General features: G+C 40.4%; 1 protein-coding gene and 1 pseudogene across 1 annotated transcript; both read left to right on the top strand.

Annotated features, from left to right (window-relative positions):
- The first annotated feature begins 1040 nt into the window (after positions 1-1040).
- On the top strand, positions 1041-11532 carry KCNJ2 (potassium inwardly rectifying channel subfamily J member 2). The gene is made up of 2 exons (XM_032177784.2): positions 1041-1210; positions 6312-11532. Exon 2 carries the CDS (start codon positions 6531-6533, stop codon positions 7812-7814), a length of 1284 nt encoding a protein of 427 aa, XP_032033675.1. The 5' UTR covers positions 1041-1210; positions 6312-6530; the 3' UTR covers positions 7815-11532.
- Positions 7852-19212, top strand: part of LOC116483823 (calmodulin-like) — a 66388-nt pseudogene continuing 55027 nt past the window's right edge.

Here is a 19212-nt window from a genome sequence, read left to right on the forward strand (position 1 = left end):
CAAAGCTTCGTTAGGACACCGAAGTACTCAGAAATAATGGGCATTTACTCTTCGGTTTACACACACACACACACACACACACACGGATTAGTTTATAAAGTTCCAGGATCCAGACCCGGTTAACACTGAAGTTGCTTTTTAGGGGTCTGCGCGCTCTCGCCTGGCTGCTGGGAATGAGGGCTGGGAGGCGCTGAAGCGAGGGCAGATCTGAGTGTCTGTAGGAGTTGCTATTCCAAAAAAAATCATTACTCTCTAATTGTTCTGATTTTAGATCAGCAAAGCGTGCCGGGCGGTGGTGGAGAGACTGAGGGCGGACAAGGCGAGAGGGAACGAGCCGTCCACCCTTCAGAGAAGCCTAGGCGCCTTGTAAGTAATTCGCGAACAGTCGGGAGAAGAAACAGCCAAGCGGCGCTGCAGTGGCCGCACTTGCGCGCGTCTCAATCCTGGGGGCTCCGCGCGCCCACCCCAGTCCCTCGCCCCATTGACTCGGTGGCTTCTCCGGGCGCTGCAGCCTCCGCGGGGGGCTTCCAAGGGCCGAGGGGCTCCGGCAAAGAGGGAGGGAAGAGGGAGACGCGCCGGGACCGACGAACAATCCTGCCCCGGCGGCAAAGGTCTCTACCCGGCGCTGGCACCTCGCAGGCCCCTCGAGGAGCACGCAGGGCAGGCGGCCCAAGAGCGGGGGAACCGGGAAGTGTGTGGGGCTCCAGACGGAGTAGGAAGCTTTGCTCAAGGCCAGGCTGCAATCAGGCAGCCGCAACAGCCGGGCGCGGAGCTTCCCACCTGCTGCTGTCCCAGCTGGGCCGCAACTTCCTCCTCCCCGGCCCGGGCCCGACTCCCCGGCCGGGCTCCGAGGGTGGAGGGGGAGGAGGAGGCGGCAGGTTCCCTCCGCTGGCAACGCCTCGCAGCATCCTCCCCTCCCCGCCGCGGTTCCCGGGGCCGGCCGCGCGGCCAGGCGCGCTGCGATTGGCCGGCAGCGGCCGGGGGCGGGGCCAGGAGAGCCGGTGTCGCACGGACCGCCTCAAAAGAGCCCAGGATATTGCAGAGCGCACTGGAGCCCTGGCCAGCGCGCAGCCTTCCCGGCGCCGGCAGGCTGGGTCTTGGGAATTCTGGTTTGCTTTGGCTCACTCGCTTTTTACAAACCACTGGATCTTACATGCCTCTGTACCCCCCACTTCCACTCCATGTCCCCATGCTCCTGCGCCAGCAACAGGTAAGGGCTGCTGTGTTTTCTTCCTTTTCGCTCCTGCCGGTGTGTCCTGGGGAATGGACTCTGGCCGCCGTCCCCTACCCTACCCTGCCCCGCTGCTCCAGAGGTGCCCAGCTGTCACACTGCTGTAGCGCTCACCCACACTCCGGAGTCCCAGATCATGCCTCTATAGTTTGTGTGCGCACCAGAACATCCCCAGAGCTAAAAATACTGAGACATGCTTGGAACAGTTGAGCAATAGAAACAGATTTCTCTGCAGCATCTGTTTGTGCTCATAACTTCCAATGCACCAGCTGTAGCGAGATACTGGGTTTGGAGGCAAGGGCGAGAGCGTCTGTGTTCGGTTCTCACTCTAAGGGGGGAAAAAAAGAAGAAAGAAAGAAAACGTGGTTGCGGGTTTGGGGGTGCGTCTTGAGCCCTGGTCTTAAACCTGGGCAAACCTTGGGACTCAGCACTATTCTTGATCCTTGGCTTTTTTTTTTTTTTTCGTCATTGCTTCGAGTATAGCTGTGAGTTTCAAACAGAGTGTCTCAAAGTTGCCTTCCTGAAAGAAGAGCGGGAGCCCGAGTTGGATTTGAGCCTGAGGATCGCAAAACTTTCACATTACATATCACTCTCTCCTAACCAATTTGTTATTTTCAGTAATAATAGTATTAATACCTTGCTTGAAGACAGTGTGGTTTTAGGGAAGCAAAATAGTCAAAACGACTTGATTCTGCAAAAAGATTGCATCATAGCATGGATTCGTCATGACAATTGGAAAAAAAATAGGGATAGGAAATGGGCAGTTTAATGTCTGTGTCTGGGTAAGGATATCATAGGATGATCACTAGGATAAGTCTGTCAATTCTGACGATTTTCATAAATTCAGATTTTACCTGTTAGGAAATAAGGTGTTATTTGAAAACCTTGGATATGCAAAGAATCCATATTGCGTTTTACCATTTGTTTTCTTTTCACATTAATAATCAATAGGCTGCCAGATTTCCTCTCGCTAACCACTGTTGTGTGTCTGCTGTACATTATCTGTACACTTGTTAGCGTTTTCCTGCTCACTTCCAAATGTTTCATTTCTATTTGCGATTATCTGGAAAAATCCTGGTGCTCAGAAGGGGTAAGAGATGTTAATTGAAGCATGGTGGAAAGGGTGAGGATAAGGTCAAGGCCATTTTACTTAGCTTCCTCCTCTCTTATATTTTAATGACACTTTATTTTTTAATGTTCTTGGTCTCCGTAAGAAATATTTGACCTAAACTCTTGTGAATTTTGCTTTTTAAAAAAGTAAAAGAACACAGTCTTTCTACATCCTTTGGACTCCTGAGTTGTAGAATCTCTGGTTAGCTGTAGCGTCCTTGTATGACTTTTGCGTAGCCTGAAAGATTGAAAACAACTACCTGCACAGATTGAGTGTTTCAGATTTTTTAAGTGTATATTTTTATTTACCAAACATGTGTGTTTTTCAGCGTATGCAAATGCTGAGCAGTGCTACAAGCCAAGTGTCGTTGAGTATAAATGTTAGACATGGGGCTCACGTAGATAGATGGGTATCCCCCCTCCCCTCCCCACTTCCCCCTCCTCCTCCCTCATGTTTGTTGAGCTTCTAAGAGGTTGCTTTCCTAGCAGTTGTGCTCACATAGCAACATGTGCCCAGAGCACACTCAGGCTGTTCTATATGGCGTCAGCTGGGGAATAGCTGCTCTAAACACTCATTAGCAGACCTCTGTCTCAGCCCAGTACGTTTTCTTGTGCTATCTTTATTTCCTATCCTTAGAAACTTTCTTATTCATTGCACACCATGACCATATTACAGGACACATTTACTCTCATTTGATTTTTTTTAGTTATTTATAAGCCATATTGGAAGTATTACCTATATAGTGAAAGCAATTTAGATCCCCCATTTGTACCATGTGATCTCCTTGACCTTACATTTATCCATAGCTCTTTCTCCTTTAACATCTACCTAAGTTTAAAGCGCTGAACTATTTTTTTCCATTGCTTATGCTTAATTTTGGCTCAGCCTATAAATAGTCTTAACATGAACAGCACCACATGTAACCTCTCAATTTCCCAAAAATACTTAATACATCATGGGTTATGGCCTGGATAAAAATGATTATTTGTGTCCATGAAATTTACATCTAGGCCCTTAAATATTTTGGCTGGAAGGGAAATGTACACATTGTTAATCAAATCAAATTTCAATTCTCTGGGTTTGTATCACTTAGTGTTCTCATCTACTCCTAATTGATTGCATCTCAAACATTATTTTGAATATATGCTTCAAATAAAGTTGCATGTAAGCCCTGTTTTTTAATGATAGCTTTTCTCAGCTGCTCACGAATTGGTAATTGCTAGTGAGAGGACCGGACAAGGAAGTTTTCTGCTTGCTTAAAGTCGCTCAGGCATGTGGGCAGGTTAACAGTGAAAGCAATTTTTACCATGAAACATTAAGACCGTTACCCCATCAAACCCTGACAGGTTCTAGACTTTAGCTATGTAATCAGCTCCACAAAATGTCTGAATACATATTATATGTGTGTGAACATGCATACACACATAAATCTGTTTTGGGGCATATCTATTTGAAGCGGCAAAAGTTTTCATTTTGCCAAAAAAAAAAAAAAAAAGCCCAAAACTCCTCTTTTTCTCTTTCCAGGAAGAAATGGTAAAATTTCTAAATGATGCTCCACATGTGGAATAAATTCTGTTATTAGCAATGGAAATAAGACAATAATAGTCTCTCAATACAGGCTACTTTCAAGATTCTAAATGTGGAAAGCTATTCATAGGAAGCTGGTATTGTGTGATTTGTGGAATTCAAACAAATGTCCTGGGGTCAAGATTTTTGGAAAGTCATAATTCAGTCTTTAGATTTCATATGGTTGTTATGTTTTAATCTGGAAGGAGTACAGAAATAAGTCAGAAGAAATTTGAGACTGTCTACTCATGGCCCCTAATGGTAACTCACTTGGAAGGATTGTTTTGAATCATGAAAAGGGAATTTCTTGGTGTCAGCTTATAATACAAAGTTCTGAAGTCAATCAGAACTCAAGAATACAAAGCATTCATTAAATGAAGTTCTCCTTTTTTTTGAAACGTACACCTGCGTTTGGTGTTGTTGCTGTCTCTGTCTGTTTAGAAATGTGAGAAAACTAAGATGAAATAATTGCTTAAAAAATGCTGTCCATGTACAGGATCTAGAACTTTGAGGGGCAGGATTCTTGTTTCTTTGGTCCAAGTGCAAACTTCACAGGAAAGCAGACAAAACATTGAAGCAGGTGGAAGGTTAAGAAAGCACAGTAACTTCTTTTTATAAAGTAATTCAAAGGCACTTTCAAACTGAGCATCATTTAGGTGTCAAAAGCTGCCAAAATGTAACACACATTGCAATTTTCATAGATGACTAATCTCAGGAAAAATGTGTTGGGGCACATTCTTGCATAATAACTTGGATAAAGAAGAAGTCAAAAGACAGTAACAAGGCATTTTCAAAGGCAATGCACCTTGCCTCTTTTTAAGGGAACGCACAAAAAAAAACCATAAATGGATTGCTTTATTTGTTTGCGGCTGGCTTGGCTGAAATTGGTTCAGTTAACTGTTTAATCTTAATGTAGTTAGAGGAGAAGAAAAAAGTGGAGTCTTCATTATCAGGCGTCAACAAATTTCTGACTCTTTTCATGAGTTATTCATTGCCCCCCTTTAATATAGCAGAAGGATTTGGTTGTATGAAAAGTTGAAGATGGGCTTTATTTTCCAGTTCTGACTCTTATTAGTTTTGTTATTACACATTCGGTAAAGAAAACACCTTAGACTTTCTCTTAGCTTTTTGTTAGTTAGTCAAGGGAAACAGTTTCTTAGGAGTGAAGATGGAAAGTTAAAGTACATAGATAGTTCTTACCCAGGGAAGACTGAGGCAATAGGAGAAAACTGAGAACTACTATTTGCACATATTAAGTAAAGGTGAGTGCCTTCTCCATAGGAACCTATACCAAATAACAGTGCTGGAAGTGAAAGTAAGCAGACTGGCATTTATGATCTGTCCTTACACAGTTGTCTCTGTCTGAGAGAACACAGCATTGAACTCACATGAAATGAGTTCCTGCCTTATCTCAATCCGCTAAAGAGCTGGTCCTTTGGCACAACGGTGCTTACTTCTTAGCCTGTCATTACACATGACAGCCCCATCTCAGGAGAATTTCAGGACTCTTATTGCTAGGCAACAGAATTGCTGTCTATCCCCCAGAGCAAACCTGCGTCTTCAAAGTCTTCAAGCCAGAATTACCTGTACTAATAGAGACTTAGCAGGCATTTGTGCATAGTGGTTGCTTAAAGTGGGAGAAGTGATGAAGCAAGCCCAAACAGTATCCAGAAACTGGGATCCATTTCAGATTATTATAAGCAATAGGGGCAGTATTCACCATCGTAGGAGGTTTTGTCCACTAGTTCCCTCTGTTTTCAGGATACACACTCAGTCAAGCCTACTCCAAAATCCACTTCACTATTATATTTATAGGTGGGAATCTGACTTTCTTCCTGTAGCATTTCGTCAGCCTATCCGGTCTGCTCAGTTATATCATTTAAACAAAATAATCTGTCTTCCGATTTCAACTTTGCCATCAGGGGCTCTAATATTCTCCCGTAATGCATATGCAACTCAGGGAATATCAATGCTGCATCCACATGAAGTTTCCTAAAGATGTCCCTTTTCCAAAAATGTTATGACAAACCTTGGAATCAGACAGTCTTTCATCTGCTTAACAGGGATCCTAGCAAGTGGGGCAGGCAGAAGAAGAGAATAAGAGAAGGGAGAGGTAGACCTGAAAAATAGAATATTCTAGATCCCTGGCCAAAATGACCTGACCTGACATTTTGGTTGAACAGCTGTCACAGACAACTCTTCTATGTTTAACGACTTTATGCTTTTAAATAAAAGTTTTACAAAGCATGCTTAGGATACAAAGAAATTTAAAACCTTATAATTTAATGTAAAGTATACTTATCTTTACCTGATTATGTGTTTTTGTTAGGATATATTGTCTTAGACAGTAGAATTCTTTAAGAGTGGCTTATTTTGTAATGCACAATCTGTCTTTTCTTGCAGGACATGTTCTCTGGATGTCAGCTGAGTTATTAAAGTAACTCTGCATGTCAGTAGACAGACCTTGGTAGAACCGCAAGGCTCCCAGAGACACCCATCTCTCCTCATTTTTTTTTGTGTGTGTGTGTCTTCACCGAACATTCAAAACTGTTTCTCCAAAGCGTTTTGCAAAAACTCAGACTGTTTTCCAAAGCAGAAGCACTGGAGTCCCCAGCAGAAGCGATGGGCAGTGTGCGAACCAACCGCTACAGCATCGTCTCTTCAGAAGAAGACGGTATGAAGCTGGCCACCATGGCAGTTGCAAATGGCTTTGGGAACGGGAAGAGTAAAGTCCACACCCGACAACAGTGCAGGAGCCGCTTTGTGAAGAAAGATGGCCACTGTAATGTTCAGTTCATCAATGTGGGTGAGAAGGGGCAACGGTACCTCGCAGACATCTTCACCACGTGTGTGGACATTCGCTGGCGGTGGATGCTGGTTATCTTCTGCCTGGCTTTCGTCCTGTCATGGCTGTTTTTTGGCTGTGTGTTTTGGTTGATAGCTCTGCTCCATGGGGACCTGGATGCATCCAAAGAGGGCAAAGCTTGTGTGTCCGAGGTCAACAGCTTCACGGCTGCCTTCCTCTTCTCTATTGAGACCCAGACAACCATAGGCTATGGTTTCAGGTGTGTCACGGATGAATGCCCAATTGCTGTTTTCATGGTGGTGTTCCAGTCAATCGTGGGCTGCATCATTGATGCTTTCATCATTGGCGCAGTCATGGCCAAGATGGCAAAGCCAAAGAAGAGAAATGAGACTCTTGTCTTCAGTCACAATGCTGTGATTGCCATGAGAGACGGCAAGCTGTGTTTGATGTGGCGAGTGGGCAATCTTCGGAAAAGCCACTTGGTGGAAGCTCATGTTCGAGCACAGCTCCTCAAATCCAGAATTACTTCTGAAGGGGAGTATATCCCTCTGGATCAAATAGACATCAATGTTGGATTTGACAGTGGAATCGATCGTATATTTCTGGTGTCCCCAATCACTATAGTCCATGAAATAGACGAAGACAGTCCTTTATATGATTTGAGTAAACAGGACATTGACAACGCAGACTTTGAAATCGTGGTCATACTGGAAGGCATGGTGGAAGCCACTGCCATGACAACACAGTGCCGTAGCTCTTATCTAGCAAATGAAATCCTGTGGGGCCACCGCTATGAGCCTGTGCTCTTTGAAGAGAAGCACTACTACAAAGTGGACTATTCCAGGTTCCACAAAACTTACGAAGTCCCCAACACTCCCCTTTGTAGTGCCAGAGACTTAGCAGAAAAGAAATATATCCTCTCAAATGCGAATTCATTTTGCTATGAAAATGAAGTTGCCCTCACAAGCAAAGAGGAAGATGACAGTGAAAATGGAGTTCCAGAAAGCACTAGTACGGACACGCCCCCTGACATAGACCTTCACAACCAGGCAAGTGTACCTCTAGAGCCCAGGCCCTTACGGCGAGAGTCGGAGATATGACTGACTGATTCCTTCTCTGGAATAGTTACTTTACAACATGGTCTGTTGGTCAGAGGCCCAGAACAGTTATACAGATGACGGTACTGGTCAAGATGGGTCAAGCAAGCGGCCACAAGGGACTGAGGCAAGCACAATGGTTTCAAAGAAAGACTGTAAGCTCCATGATTAGCATAAAGCACTAACCATGTCTCCATGTGACCCGATGGCACATAGATGTTGTAGAATAAGTTATGGGTTTTTATGTTTTGTTTTGTGTTTTTCCAAAACTTGAACTTGCAGGCAAGCCTTGGTTGGGTATTTGATTTATCCAGAATGCTTCTCTTTAGGGAACAAGGATGTTTTTAATGGCATAACAAAGGCAAGACTCTGCCTTAATTTTTGAAAAGCTGCTAACTACATGAACACAAATGTGTATTTTTGTTGCAGTGTAGTTTTCCTTTTGTGTAGTTTTAAAGTCAGTGTTGAACTTTATTGAAAGCTCATGATGCGCTTCAAAGTGGCAAGTATTTGGCTATTAACTGCCAAAACAAGAGCCTGATTTTTTGAGGCCAGTAATTTGTTTGCTAGAATTGATTTTTTTTTCTCTCTCTCTTTGTTACATAAGGGCATTATGTAACACTAGCCAAATGGTAGCCTCTGGGTTGTTGTTTTTTTTTTTTTTCCTCCATGATGTTAATGGGTTATCTCAAATTTTAAGTTAAACTACCTAAAATAAATACCAAAGATAATGCATATTTTTGCACAGTGGAGCTTACACTTAAAAGAAAACAAAGCCCCATGGGCTGCCTTGAAATCAAGAGACAATAACTTTGAACCTCAGCAAGACCTTGAACCGCCGGTTCATTTTGCACCTTATTCAGAAACTAGAGCATCATCCTCACCGAGTCTAGTCAGTGTAGTGCTTTTTAAAATTTTGTCCTTTCATGTAACTTTTTTATTTTAAGAGGAAGAAGAAGAAAGGGGCACACACACACAATACCAACATCCATCCTTTCTTGCTAGGCAGTGCTGGCCAGGCTCATGTGTAGTGTGCGAGACGGTGATGTACTCTTATATTTTTCTGGGCTTTTCCTTTTGCACATTCCAAAATTCATTTCATAAGATAAGATCTTCATAGGACCTCCTTGGCATCCTGGCATTCTCAAAACTGAGCCATCCAGCATGAAAAATAAATGGGTTTAAACCCTTGCTGCTGAATTTATTGCCTGGACTGTCAGGACATCACCAGCCCACCTTCACCTTAGAGAAGATGCCACACCTGGCCTCCACGCTTGCTCTTCTGATCAGTCTGTCTGGACTGAGTCCTGCAGTGTCAGATAGGGTGGCGAATGCCAAAGCGGGGAAACAGGGAGGTGTGGACAAGCCAGTTTGATGCAGCACTTCAGATCAAGTATTTAGGAGGGAGAGGAAACTTGCCTTTTTTATGGCAGAGGATAGTCATGAAAATGTCTCAGTATTTTAGGGTCAACGAGAGCCATAAAAATATAACATAATCACAAGTAAAGGAGATAATGGTCTAAAACGGCTATTTCCCTTTTCTGTGCGCATACTTATGACTGAATGTGAGCTACGCATTGTCTCCTGTGGAGCCCTAGAGCAGGTTACTAAGGAAGGACACATTGTTTTCCAGAAGCCTCCCTTGCCTGGCTGACTGCCTTGCTAGGAACGTTATTTTTTTTCTCACTGAAGCTCAATAATGGAACTCTTTTTTTTTTTTTTAATTTAAAGTTCCCTATTTGTGAATTCTGGGGTTACTGACTTTTCTTTTTAATTGGAGTCTCAAAATCAACTCTCTTATGGTATTATATCTCTGTATGCCATTAAAAAACAGCCTGTTCTAGAATCATGTATTTTGTAAATTGATGTTTGTGATGGTCTCTGGTTCTTGAACAGCCATATCTGAATGCCGTGCCTGCAAAACTATGACAATTTTTGCTGTTTTCAGCCTTCAGATTTGATGGCTTTGAAAACTGAGGTGTTATTTTCAATGAAACAAAGAAAGAGATATTAAGCAAGTGGTTGTTTTAGATTCAAATGTAAAGGCAGGTGTGGGAAGGTGTTTAAAGAGTTGGAGGAATTAGGGATTGAGTGGACAAGAAAACTTACAGAAGAGGCAACAATTTGGTTCTTGACAGTGAGAGGATATTGAGGGCTTCAGCTGCTGCTATTATGACGTTTTGCAAAGGAAAATAATCAAACCAAAGAGTATTCAGTGATATGTAAATTAAATGAAGATACAGTGGAGAATGGGGGTGACCACAAAAGAGGTTCCCCCTAAACACACAGTGCTGCCACTTAAAAAGACTTGAGAAATTTGACAGGGGGTGGGTATGGGGTGGGGGCAAGAAAGAGGGAGGGAAATCTTTCAACTTATTTCTGAAAAAGAGAAAAAAATATAAAATTTCTGGTGCACAGGTTTGTTTTTTCAAGAAAATTTTGCAGAAGCTATGTTTTTAAAGTGTACATTTTATAAAGTTTATCAGATATTTTCATATTTAAAGCCAAATGTAAATAGAGGTCTGTAAAGAAAAATAATTGCCATAGAAAGTATAATTTCAGTGCAGTAATTTCTGAGAGCTAGTACCTATATGCTACCGGTTAGCATGGTTTTAGCAAATATATACCAGCCTTATAAGGTTCGTATTGCTATGTTCTTCTGTTATTTATTTCAGCATGGACTGTTCATTTGAAACCTTTTTCTAGTTATTAGCGTTTTAACAGTTACAAACTTTAAACGGCAATTTTTTCTTTTTCTTTTTCTTTTTTTTTGTCAAGAGCCAAGACACAGGTAATGCACGACATTGATTGCTGCATTTTACCTTCAAAATATTTGTCCTTACCGACTGGGTCTCTTTAATTAGTGTACACATGTCATTAGAATGCAGATGGAGGGGACTCACCATGAATATCTGGGGTCAATTCCCAGATGTGTGTTGCTTCTCTATTGCAAGCAGATTCCCTGTTGGATTTACTTCGGATTTATTCCCTTTTAAAGAATTTTTGCCCATATCTGGAAGGGCACTATATTTTTGGGGGGAGCCATAGATTCCTGGTTATCCTATTTTTAAATAAAATGTAGACAAAGTGAACTCTATTTTGATTATTGAGAAAGGAGTAGTTTTCTATCCCTCTAAGAGTATACTTGAATCAGACATTTTAAAAATGTCACTATAGCACTGTTGTCATTTCCAAATTCCTAGAAAAGTTTGTTTTACTTTGTTTTTATTCTGTTAATGCATTCTTTCTTCTCTTTACTTCCTTTCTTCCCAGTACACTCCTATCCCAACTCTGGATGTTTATTTGATGAGTTCTGTCCCATAAATCTTATTTCCCTTACAATTAATAAATGTCACTTCATATTTTATAATAAACCACTCAGTAAAAGCAAAAGCTTGTCCTGAGAAGTACAGTGAGTTCTTTTTCACTCTGTGTCTAATAATGTTAAGGTGGAAAAAAAAAAATGTGGCATAGTTACCTGCCCATCCCCAACCCTCAGCAAAGTAGAATCTCTTTTCTAGCAATTTTGGGTTTCAGCTCTGGGCTCTGGCAAGTTGAACAATCCTAGCCATTGACAATCGTGATAGTTATTATTTTCCCATTTGCTGTCTTTTTGTATCTAAAGTCTTCCTATTGTACTGCACAAACCATGGATTGTACATATTTTTATATATTATGTCTTATTTTATTATTTCTAAATAAAAAAATTAAAAATTGAAAACAAATTGGTGGAAGAATCTTTGGGCTTCCTGTATGATTACTCTAAAACACCATAAAGCAAATGTTCCCAAACAATAGAACATAAACCCTGATAGGTTAGATGAATAGAGCCATAGAAATGGCCTCAACAGACAGGTGCAGTGGGGTGGCAGATTAGTTTAATTCAACTTAGAGGAAGTCAAGCTCATATTTTGTTTTTGGATAGAATAGCCTAGGTAGAAAGGGAATACAAAAGACCAATAAACAAGCAAAAAAAAAAAAAAAAAAAACTAACAAATATTATCAAGTTTAGATTTTGATTCTCTGTTTAATGGGTGATAATGTGTAGTTGCTCTTTATTGAGTCTCAACTATGTGTAGAGTTCTTGCATTACATATTATTTTTATCTCATTCCCACAGAAACCAAATCAGGATATTATTATTTCGTATTATAGATTAAGACTTGGCAAATAAGTTCTGTAAAGGGCCAGGCAGTAAGTATTTTTTGGCTTTATGTACCAGAGGGTCTTTGTCTCAACTATGCAAATTCAGCCTTGGAATGTGAAAGCAGTTACAGACAATATGAAAACAAATGGTATGGCTGTGTTGTTTCAAAAAAATTTTACTAACATCTATAGCCCGTGGGCTAGATTTGGTTCATGGCCGGTAGTGCGTTGACCCCTGTTTTAGGTGAAGAAACTGAGTATGAATTTTAAAGCTAATGAATCAATGAGGTAGTATTTGGATTCCGGTTTTACCTGCATCTAAACCTAGTTTTATCCATTAAACTATATATCGTTTCAGGTCACAAAGCTACCAAGGATATGTAGTCCCTCCACTTTCTCTGGCAAATTGGAAATAAATAAATGTTTTTCAAGGTTGGAAATACGGAGAAAATTTGCATTCTAAAATATGGGTTGCACCTTGCTATTTTTTCTTTAACTAATATGGCAATTATTATTTATGTTTCAAATATGACTCTAAATCCTTTCTAAGTACTAAATAATTTAGTCTTAACAGCAAGTCTATGGAATAGGCTGTATTATTATCCTCATTCAAGAAATGAAGACAATAAGGCTCAGAGAGGTTAAGCACCTTGTCCAAGTACATACAGGAATCATTAGTGCTGAGACTCAAACTGAGGCCATTGAATACTAGGCTGTGCTTTTTGTGACTACTCTATGCGCTTCTTTTTCTACATATTCTTGGTAAAAGCTTCACCATTTAAGAGCTTTCTGCTTTTCAGTTTGTATCCTTTTCAGTAATGAAAATACATCCTTTTTGTTTGCACAGCATACGTTAGTGCAGAATTCTTGCCTCGTTCATAACCTGTTCCTAAATTCCTCATTTAATGTTTGGTGAGAGAGAACAACTTACAAGGAGTAGAATAATTACAAACACTGGTTGTGGGATTTGGGTAAATTTCAAACTTAAGATTAATTTCAATTAACGAGGAATTGTTTATGTCTGTCTCCAGGCGAAACCACAAAGTTCTGTTACTAACCAAGCTGCAGGAACCCGACCACATCCACACTTTTGCGTTCTGCCCATGGTAGGCAGCCAAAGGTGTAACACAATCTCTGGGCAATTGAGATAATTAAGCAAGACTGGTTATGGTAACACCAGGCAGTGAGTTGCATGCCATACAGGCCTCTATTTTTCATTTTATTAAATACGTACACAAAAAGAAAAGGAAGGGGTGGAATTTCAGAGTCCTTTTGCTTGGACTGTCTTTTGAGTGACAAGTGAGGCAAGACCTCCAAGCTCTAGCCTTCAGAAGCAGCAGCTTCCCAGGTGATACCTGCAAAGAAAAAACCAAATTTCCCTCTAGAAATGTTCATTTTCAAGCTAGCAAAACTGATTAAATGAATCGTATTTGTTTGCCCAAATTTGAGTGAGTGAATAAACGCATAACTAAATAAAGGATGGCTAGCTCTATGCCCTTTAAATGAAGTAAAGAACCAAGTCCGTGATCAGCTTATTTCAGGACCTCAGTGTTTCTTCAGAATATTTCAGACCATGGAGCTGAGTGACCTAATGATTAGTCACTATCTGAGAGTTGTTATAATGATTTTATAAAAAGAGAAACATCTAATTACAAGGTAGTACCTGCAAAGCACAAGTAGAATAAGAGTATCAGAGTGCCTGACTTAGGAACTGGGTGTCCAGCTGTCCTGATTTGCCTGGGACTCAGGGGTTTTGTAGCGTGCAAGACTTTCAGTGCTGAAACTGGAAGAGCTCTGGGCAAACCAGGGGAGCTGGTCGTCCTCCTTTGGAAAGTAGAGAAGCAGAAGCAGAATGGCTGGGGGAAAGGGGAAGACCCAATAGATAAGAATTCGCAAGGGAGGAACTGAAGCAAGGTAAACCAGAGGCAGCACGTGAGTGTTACTAAACAGAATAATAATGGTGAATAATTACTTAGGAAGTGGCTCTCTCCAACTAACTGAAATTTGTCACCTCAAGGGCATTTTTTTTGTTTTGGAGGAATAGTTTTCTAAAATATTATACAATTATCTGCCTTATTCAAAAGATGATATATATTATTTAACATTTCCTTATGTGACTCAAGCTAATATGTGCACCTCTTTCTGATGGGATATGCTTTTTAATCTTTTTTTATCATGAAACCAGCAGCTAATATTTTGTCCACTGCCAGAAGTCCCCTAGTACTAGTTTGTTTTCTGCTGCTTATTCTCTGTGTCAAATAAATCAGATCAACCCATTATGATATAGGTTATTGTATCATATATATATCATAGCATATATGATAAGTTTATCATATATCATCATATCATATATAACATAGATTATCAGAGAGCATATCACATAATCCTCTATGACTAATGTCATAGGTAATAGCAGGGAGGTTCAGAAGGCCCAGAGGAGACACAAATGACCTGGCTTCTGTGCAGGGGTTTTATATTCATTATACTGATTTTCAGAGATCTTTTTTATTTCAGGTTTGAGATTATATTCTGAGAGGTTGAGGCCATTAAAGAGTTTGACTTTAGAAAATTCTATTCAACTCAACCAAAAATTTGTTAAGCAATTATTATGTAGTACTGGGCACTCAGAGTTTTCTGTATGGACTTGGTCTCCAATCAACCACAACTTAGGAGATGGGTGGTATGGTTATATATTTATTTTGTCTTAAAAACTAAGAAAAGTAACTGGGTTTTAGATATAAAAAGTTTGTATATAACACATAACTACCAATTACTGAGTACTTAGGATCTATTAGGCACTGTACAGACTCACTGTTCTTTTCCTCCATGTGTGGACGTCTTCATTTGGAAGATTAAATATCTTTGCAGGGAGGTCACTGTGGATTCAATTATTTTTGAAACACCCTATTGGGAATCATTTTCAGAGCACATCATTTGAATATTTTATTTGTGACAAAATTTTTTATAACTTTTTGGTTAAGGTTAAATTCTATGTTCAGAAAAATCCAGAACTCAATCAGAACCACATTTAAGTGACAAAATTGGATAATTAAGATCGCAAATATCATGTCCTACAAAACAACCAATGAGTGACTATAAAGAACATGGAATTAGTGAGATGGTTTGGTTGTTTGTCAATGGTTCTGATTTGGCTCAAATGACCCAGGAGGCTTTACAAAATATGCTGCACCAAGAGAGTGGACTTGGATTAAGTAAGCAACCTTCTGCTATGATAACTTGGAAGGACATCTCAGATGTCTATAAATAATCTTACCTGGCTTAAAAAAACTGCTTTCTCTCTCTCTCTCTCTCTCTCGCTTTCTTTCCCTCTCACTTTGTTTTCTAATTCATGATGGTAACTTCTACCTTTTTTTTTTTTTTTTTTTTTTGAGACGGAGTCTCGCTCTATCGCCCAGGCTGGAGTGCAGTGGCGCAATCTCGGCTCACTGCAAGCTCTGCCTCCCGGGTTCACGCCATTCTCCTGCCTCAGCCTCTCCGAGTAGCTGGGACTACAGGTGCCCGCCACCACGCCCGGCTAATTTTTTGTATTTTTAGTAGAGACGGGGTTTCACCGTGGTCTCGATCTCCCGACCTCGTGATCCGCCCGCCTCGGCCTCCCAAAGTGCTGGGATTACAAGCGTGAGCCACCGCGCCCGGCCAACTTCTACTTTTTGTTTTGATTTTTACCCTTGAATTCTAGATAAACTATCTGCAAACGTTCACATTTATGTGTAAGTTTGGTGAGACAAACCTATTTTCTCAACTTCATAATATCTTAAAATTAAAATATGTAAGACCTTTAAAATATAATACATACCATTTTCTTCCCCTCCTAGCCTCCTTCTAGCCACTTCTCTTGAAACCATTTGCCATATATCAGTAACAATAACCTTAAAATCAACTTAGTTAAAAAACAACTATTTACAAACATAATACCTGTATAGACACACAGTCATAATCAGAAGACATTACTTTACAATCTATATATTTTTTTACTCTTACAATGGAAATTCGATAGGTCAAACAGTCCCTCAAGGAAAAATTAAATGTTTGTGTATATTTGGTTTGATTTTGATAGACTGCTTTCTGACAACAAACACACACACACCCAAACAAGCTTCTACTGCTATAAAAGTTATGGAATTGTGAGGTAAAAACGTTATGACAATTTCTTGGTTTAGGGAAATGTAAGAAAATTAAGCATAGAGAAACTCCAATGCCAGAGACATTTCAAAAATAGCATGTATGTTCTCCTTCCTCCATCCTTTCCTTCCTTCCTTCCTTCCTTCCTTCCTTCCTTCCTTCCTCCCTTCCTTCCTTCCTTCCTCCCTTCCTTCCTCCCTTCCTTCCTCTCTCTCTCCCTCCTTCCCTCCCTTCTTCCTTCCTTCCCTGTTTCCTTGTTTCCCTTCCTTCTCTTCCTTCCCTCCCCTCCCCTACCCCCTCTCTCTTCCCTCCCCTCCCTCCCTCCCTTCCTTCCTTCTTCCTTCCTTCTTTTCTCCTCCCTTGCTTCTTCTTTCCTCCTTCCTTCCCTCCTTCTCTTCCTACTTTCCTCTTCACTTCTCTCCTCTTTTCTTCCTTCTTCCCACACATTTTTAATTCTCTATCATTTGCCTGCCACTCTGTTTGTTGTTGCTGTAATTAGTAGTGCTCAAAAGTGACTCTTAATAAAGTTACAATAATAAAGCATGGTTACCTAATGCAATGTTTAACCTAAAATTTGAAAGTGTTTCTTCTTAAAGTTTAAGTTAGTTTTGTAAGGACTTTGCTCCTGTGAACCCTGTTCTTTCCCTCCCTCCTGCTAAATGACTGCTCTGACTCCATATTCTGCTGCGATTAGTTCTGTGAATCATCTTCACCTCAGCACTTCCCCAGTCCTGACACATGGACGGAAAGACATCCCTTGGCAAACATTCAATCTAGTACAACAAACAAATGAATCAAGTCTCAGACTTGGTCGTTTTACTTGGATTTTGTTTTTTTACATTTTTGCTAATACAGTTTTACATCTAAAGTCCCCAGTTAAGCAACTCTTCATTTGGTCCTGCAAACAAAGAGAGTGTCTTGTCGAATAGTATATAGGAGGTTCCTTTACATTATATAGATAGCTGCATTAGGAACTTTCTCATAAAAACAGATTATTTACCAATAGAGAAATTTCAAAGGCAAGTACACACACATTTCTAACAAAACACTCTCGGCAAAAGCACTGTCAGATGGCAACCATATATGACAAAATGAGGAAAAGTTGAATTAACATGTCAGAGGTTTTCTTCAGTCCTATCATGAGTTCTTTTGGTGGCCATAAGGTCAACAAAGCACTCCTCCCTGCCTTTTCCAGGGAGGAGCTAAAGTTGCAGCCAGCATCACTTGGGCACACTCAGTCAATGAGGCAGCTGAATAAGATGCCCCTGAGTTGCCATAGAAACTGGAAGAAGCATAGAAGCACCTTCTCCTGCACACTCTTTAATTTCATCTGAGTGACTTTGTTTAAGAACCAAAAATAAAAAGTGCACAAGGATGTAATTATATAAAAAGCTGTGTTCGATTATAAATACAGTATGTACTTTTGCCTCAGTCTACAGCTCACTTCTCCCTTCCATTTCGAGGCATTTGAACCATTCAAGGAGGAGTCTTCACTTCAGCTTTAATTGAAATGAGGCCCAGATTTACCAAGACAGGGGAGCTAGACTTTCTGCATTTCTATCTTTCCCTGGTTCACATTTGACATCTGCATGTGGAGTCTTTTATAACAAAGTCTGTTTCCAGGGGATCTTCATATCGGGCCATCTGGGTTCACCAGGGCTTACTGAAATTGCTCTGCCTTTTGGCATTTGTAGTCTAAAACATTCTATAGGTTTATGATCATTTTGCAGGATAATAAAAAGAGGTGGACAGGAGAATGCCAAAAAAGCAATTAGTGGAGAAGGGCAACAAAATCCTTTTTTAAAGAAATCCTGTTGCTACTTGCAATAAACAGCTTCTTTCACAATAGAGGAGGGTGGGAGGAGAGTACCTCAACAGTGGTCCCATTGCAGTATTCACCTGGGGGAAATTGTTCAGAATTTAGAGGGTCTGCCTCTGGTCTTTATGCCTTCTGAAGGGCTGATGGGTTAAATTTGCTGGAAGAAAATGACACATCTTCTTTCTAGTATCCTTTAGTGAAACAGGGCAATCCTGAACCTGCATGAATCCTGGCATGATTTGAAATGTACTTGCTCTTAGGTTCCTACTTCCTGCTAGTGATTTGCATGAAGTTGAGTGCAATATAGAATTTACTTAAAAAGGAAAATGCAAAGGTACAAGGTGTGTCCAATGAGCAAAAATATAATCCTATGTGTTCTTCGTGAATATGCCTTGTCTGTTCTCTTGATTTGGAGGACTACACGTGAGAACCCGAGGCCGAGACCTTCTGCAAGGCAAATAAGTCTTTTGTATAAGTAAAATATGAAAGGATTTTTCCTCTTTTGGAAAGCTGGCAGCCTGCAGGTAAAAAATGTGGCTGGTTCAGCTAGTGCTGTTTGTAAAACTAGACTGGCCATGTTTCTTAAATGCCTACTGAAACCAGTTACATGCTTGCAAGAAAAAAAAGAAAGAAAAATAATGGAACTGAAGAACGTCCTTGGCTGTTTAAGGTTGGAAAATTTTACTTAAATGAATCTAGAATTTTCAGATCTTTTTACCTAGAGGTACATAACAACTACAAAAGGAATTTCCTCAAACATAGCTTTAAATGTCAGCCGTGTCCTCTTCCTGGCTTTGAGTTCAGATGTATTGTTTCTGGTGTTTTGTTTTGTTTTGTTTTATTGTTGATTGTTTTTGGTTTTTGCCTCGCATCAACCCACAATGAGAACTCAACTCCTCTTAGAGTTTTTCCAAAATAACATGAAAATGCATTATTAAGAAATGTTGGTTTTATAGAAAATTTTATATGGAAGACAGAAGAGGGGTTCTCTGCACACACTCCGCACAAAACATCAAACTTATCTTGCAAGTTGGATTTCTATGGGGATTTCATTCTTTTATCTCTCACCACCAAGAGCGAGATTTACTCTTTTTACCTTTTGAAATCCAATAAGGTGCTGGGCAAAACAGAGGACCCTGTGGTTAGCAAGACCCTTGTTGTTGGAGATGGTCAGCTTTAAAACGCCACACGTTAAAAGAAAAATTATACAATAGCTGTGTCACTAAGATGCATAAAGTAATAAAATTTAATTAACACAGTCCAGCATTTGCCTCCAGTCTCAAAAGCTCAAAAG

This window comes from Hylobates moloch, unplaced genomic scaffold (genome assembly GCF_009828535.3).
Source record: "Hylobates moloch isolate HMO894 unplaced genomic scaffold, HMol_V3 SCAFFOLD_15, whole genome shotgun sequence".
Lineage (NCBI taxonomy): Eukaryota > Metazoa > Chordata > Mammalia > Primates > Hylobatidae > Hylobates > Hylobates moloch.

Coding starts and splice junctions, on each gene's coding strand:
- KCNJ2 (XM_032177784.2), top strand. CDS start 6,531: ATGGGCAGTGTGCGAACCAACCGCTACAGCATCGTCTCTTCAGAAGAA.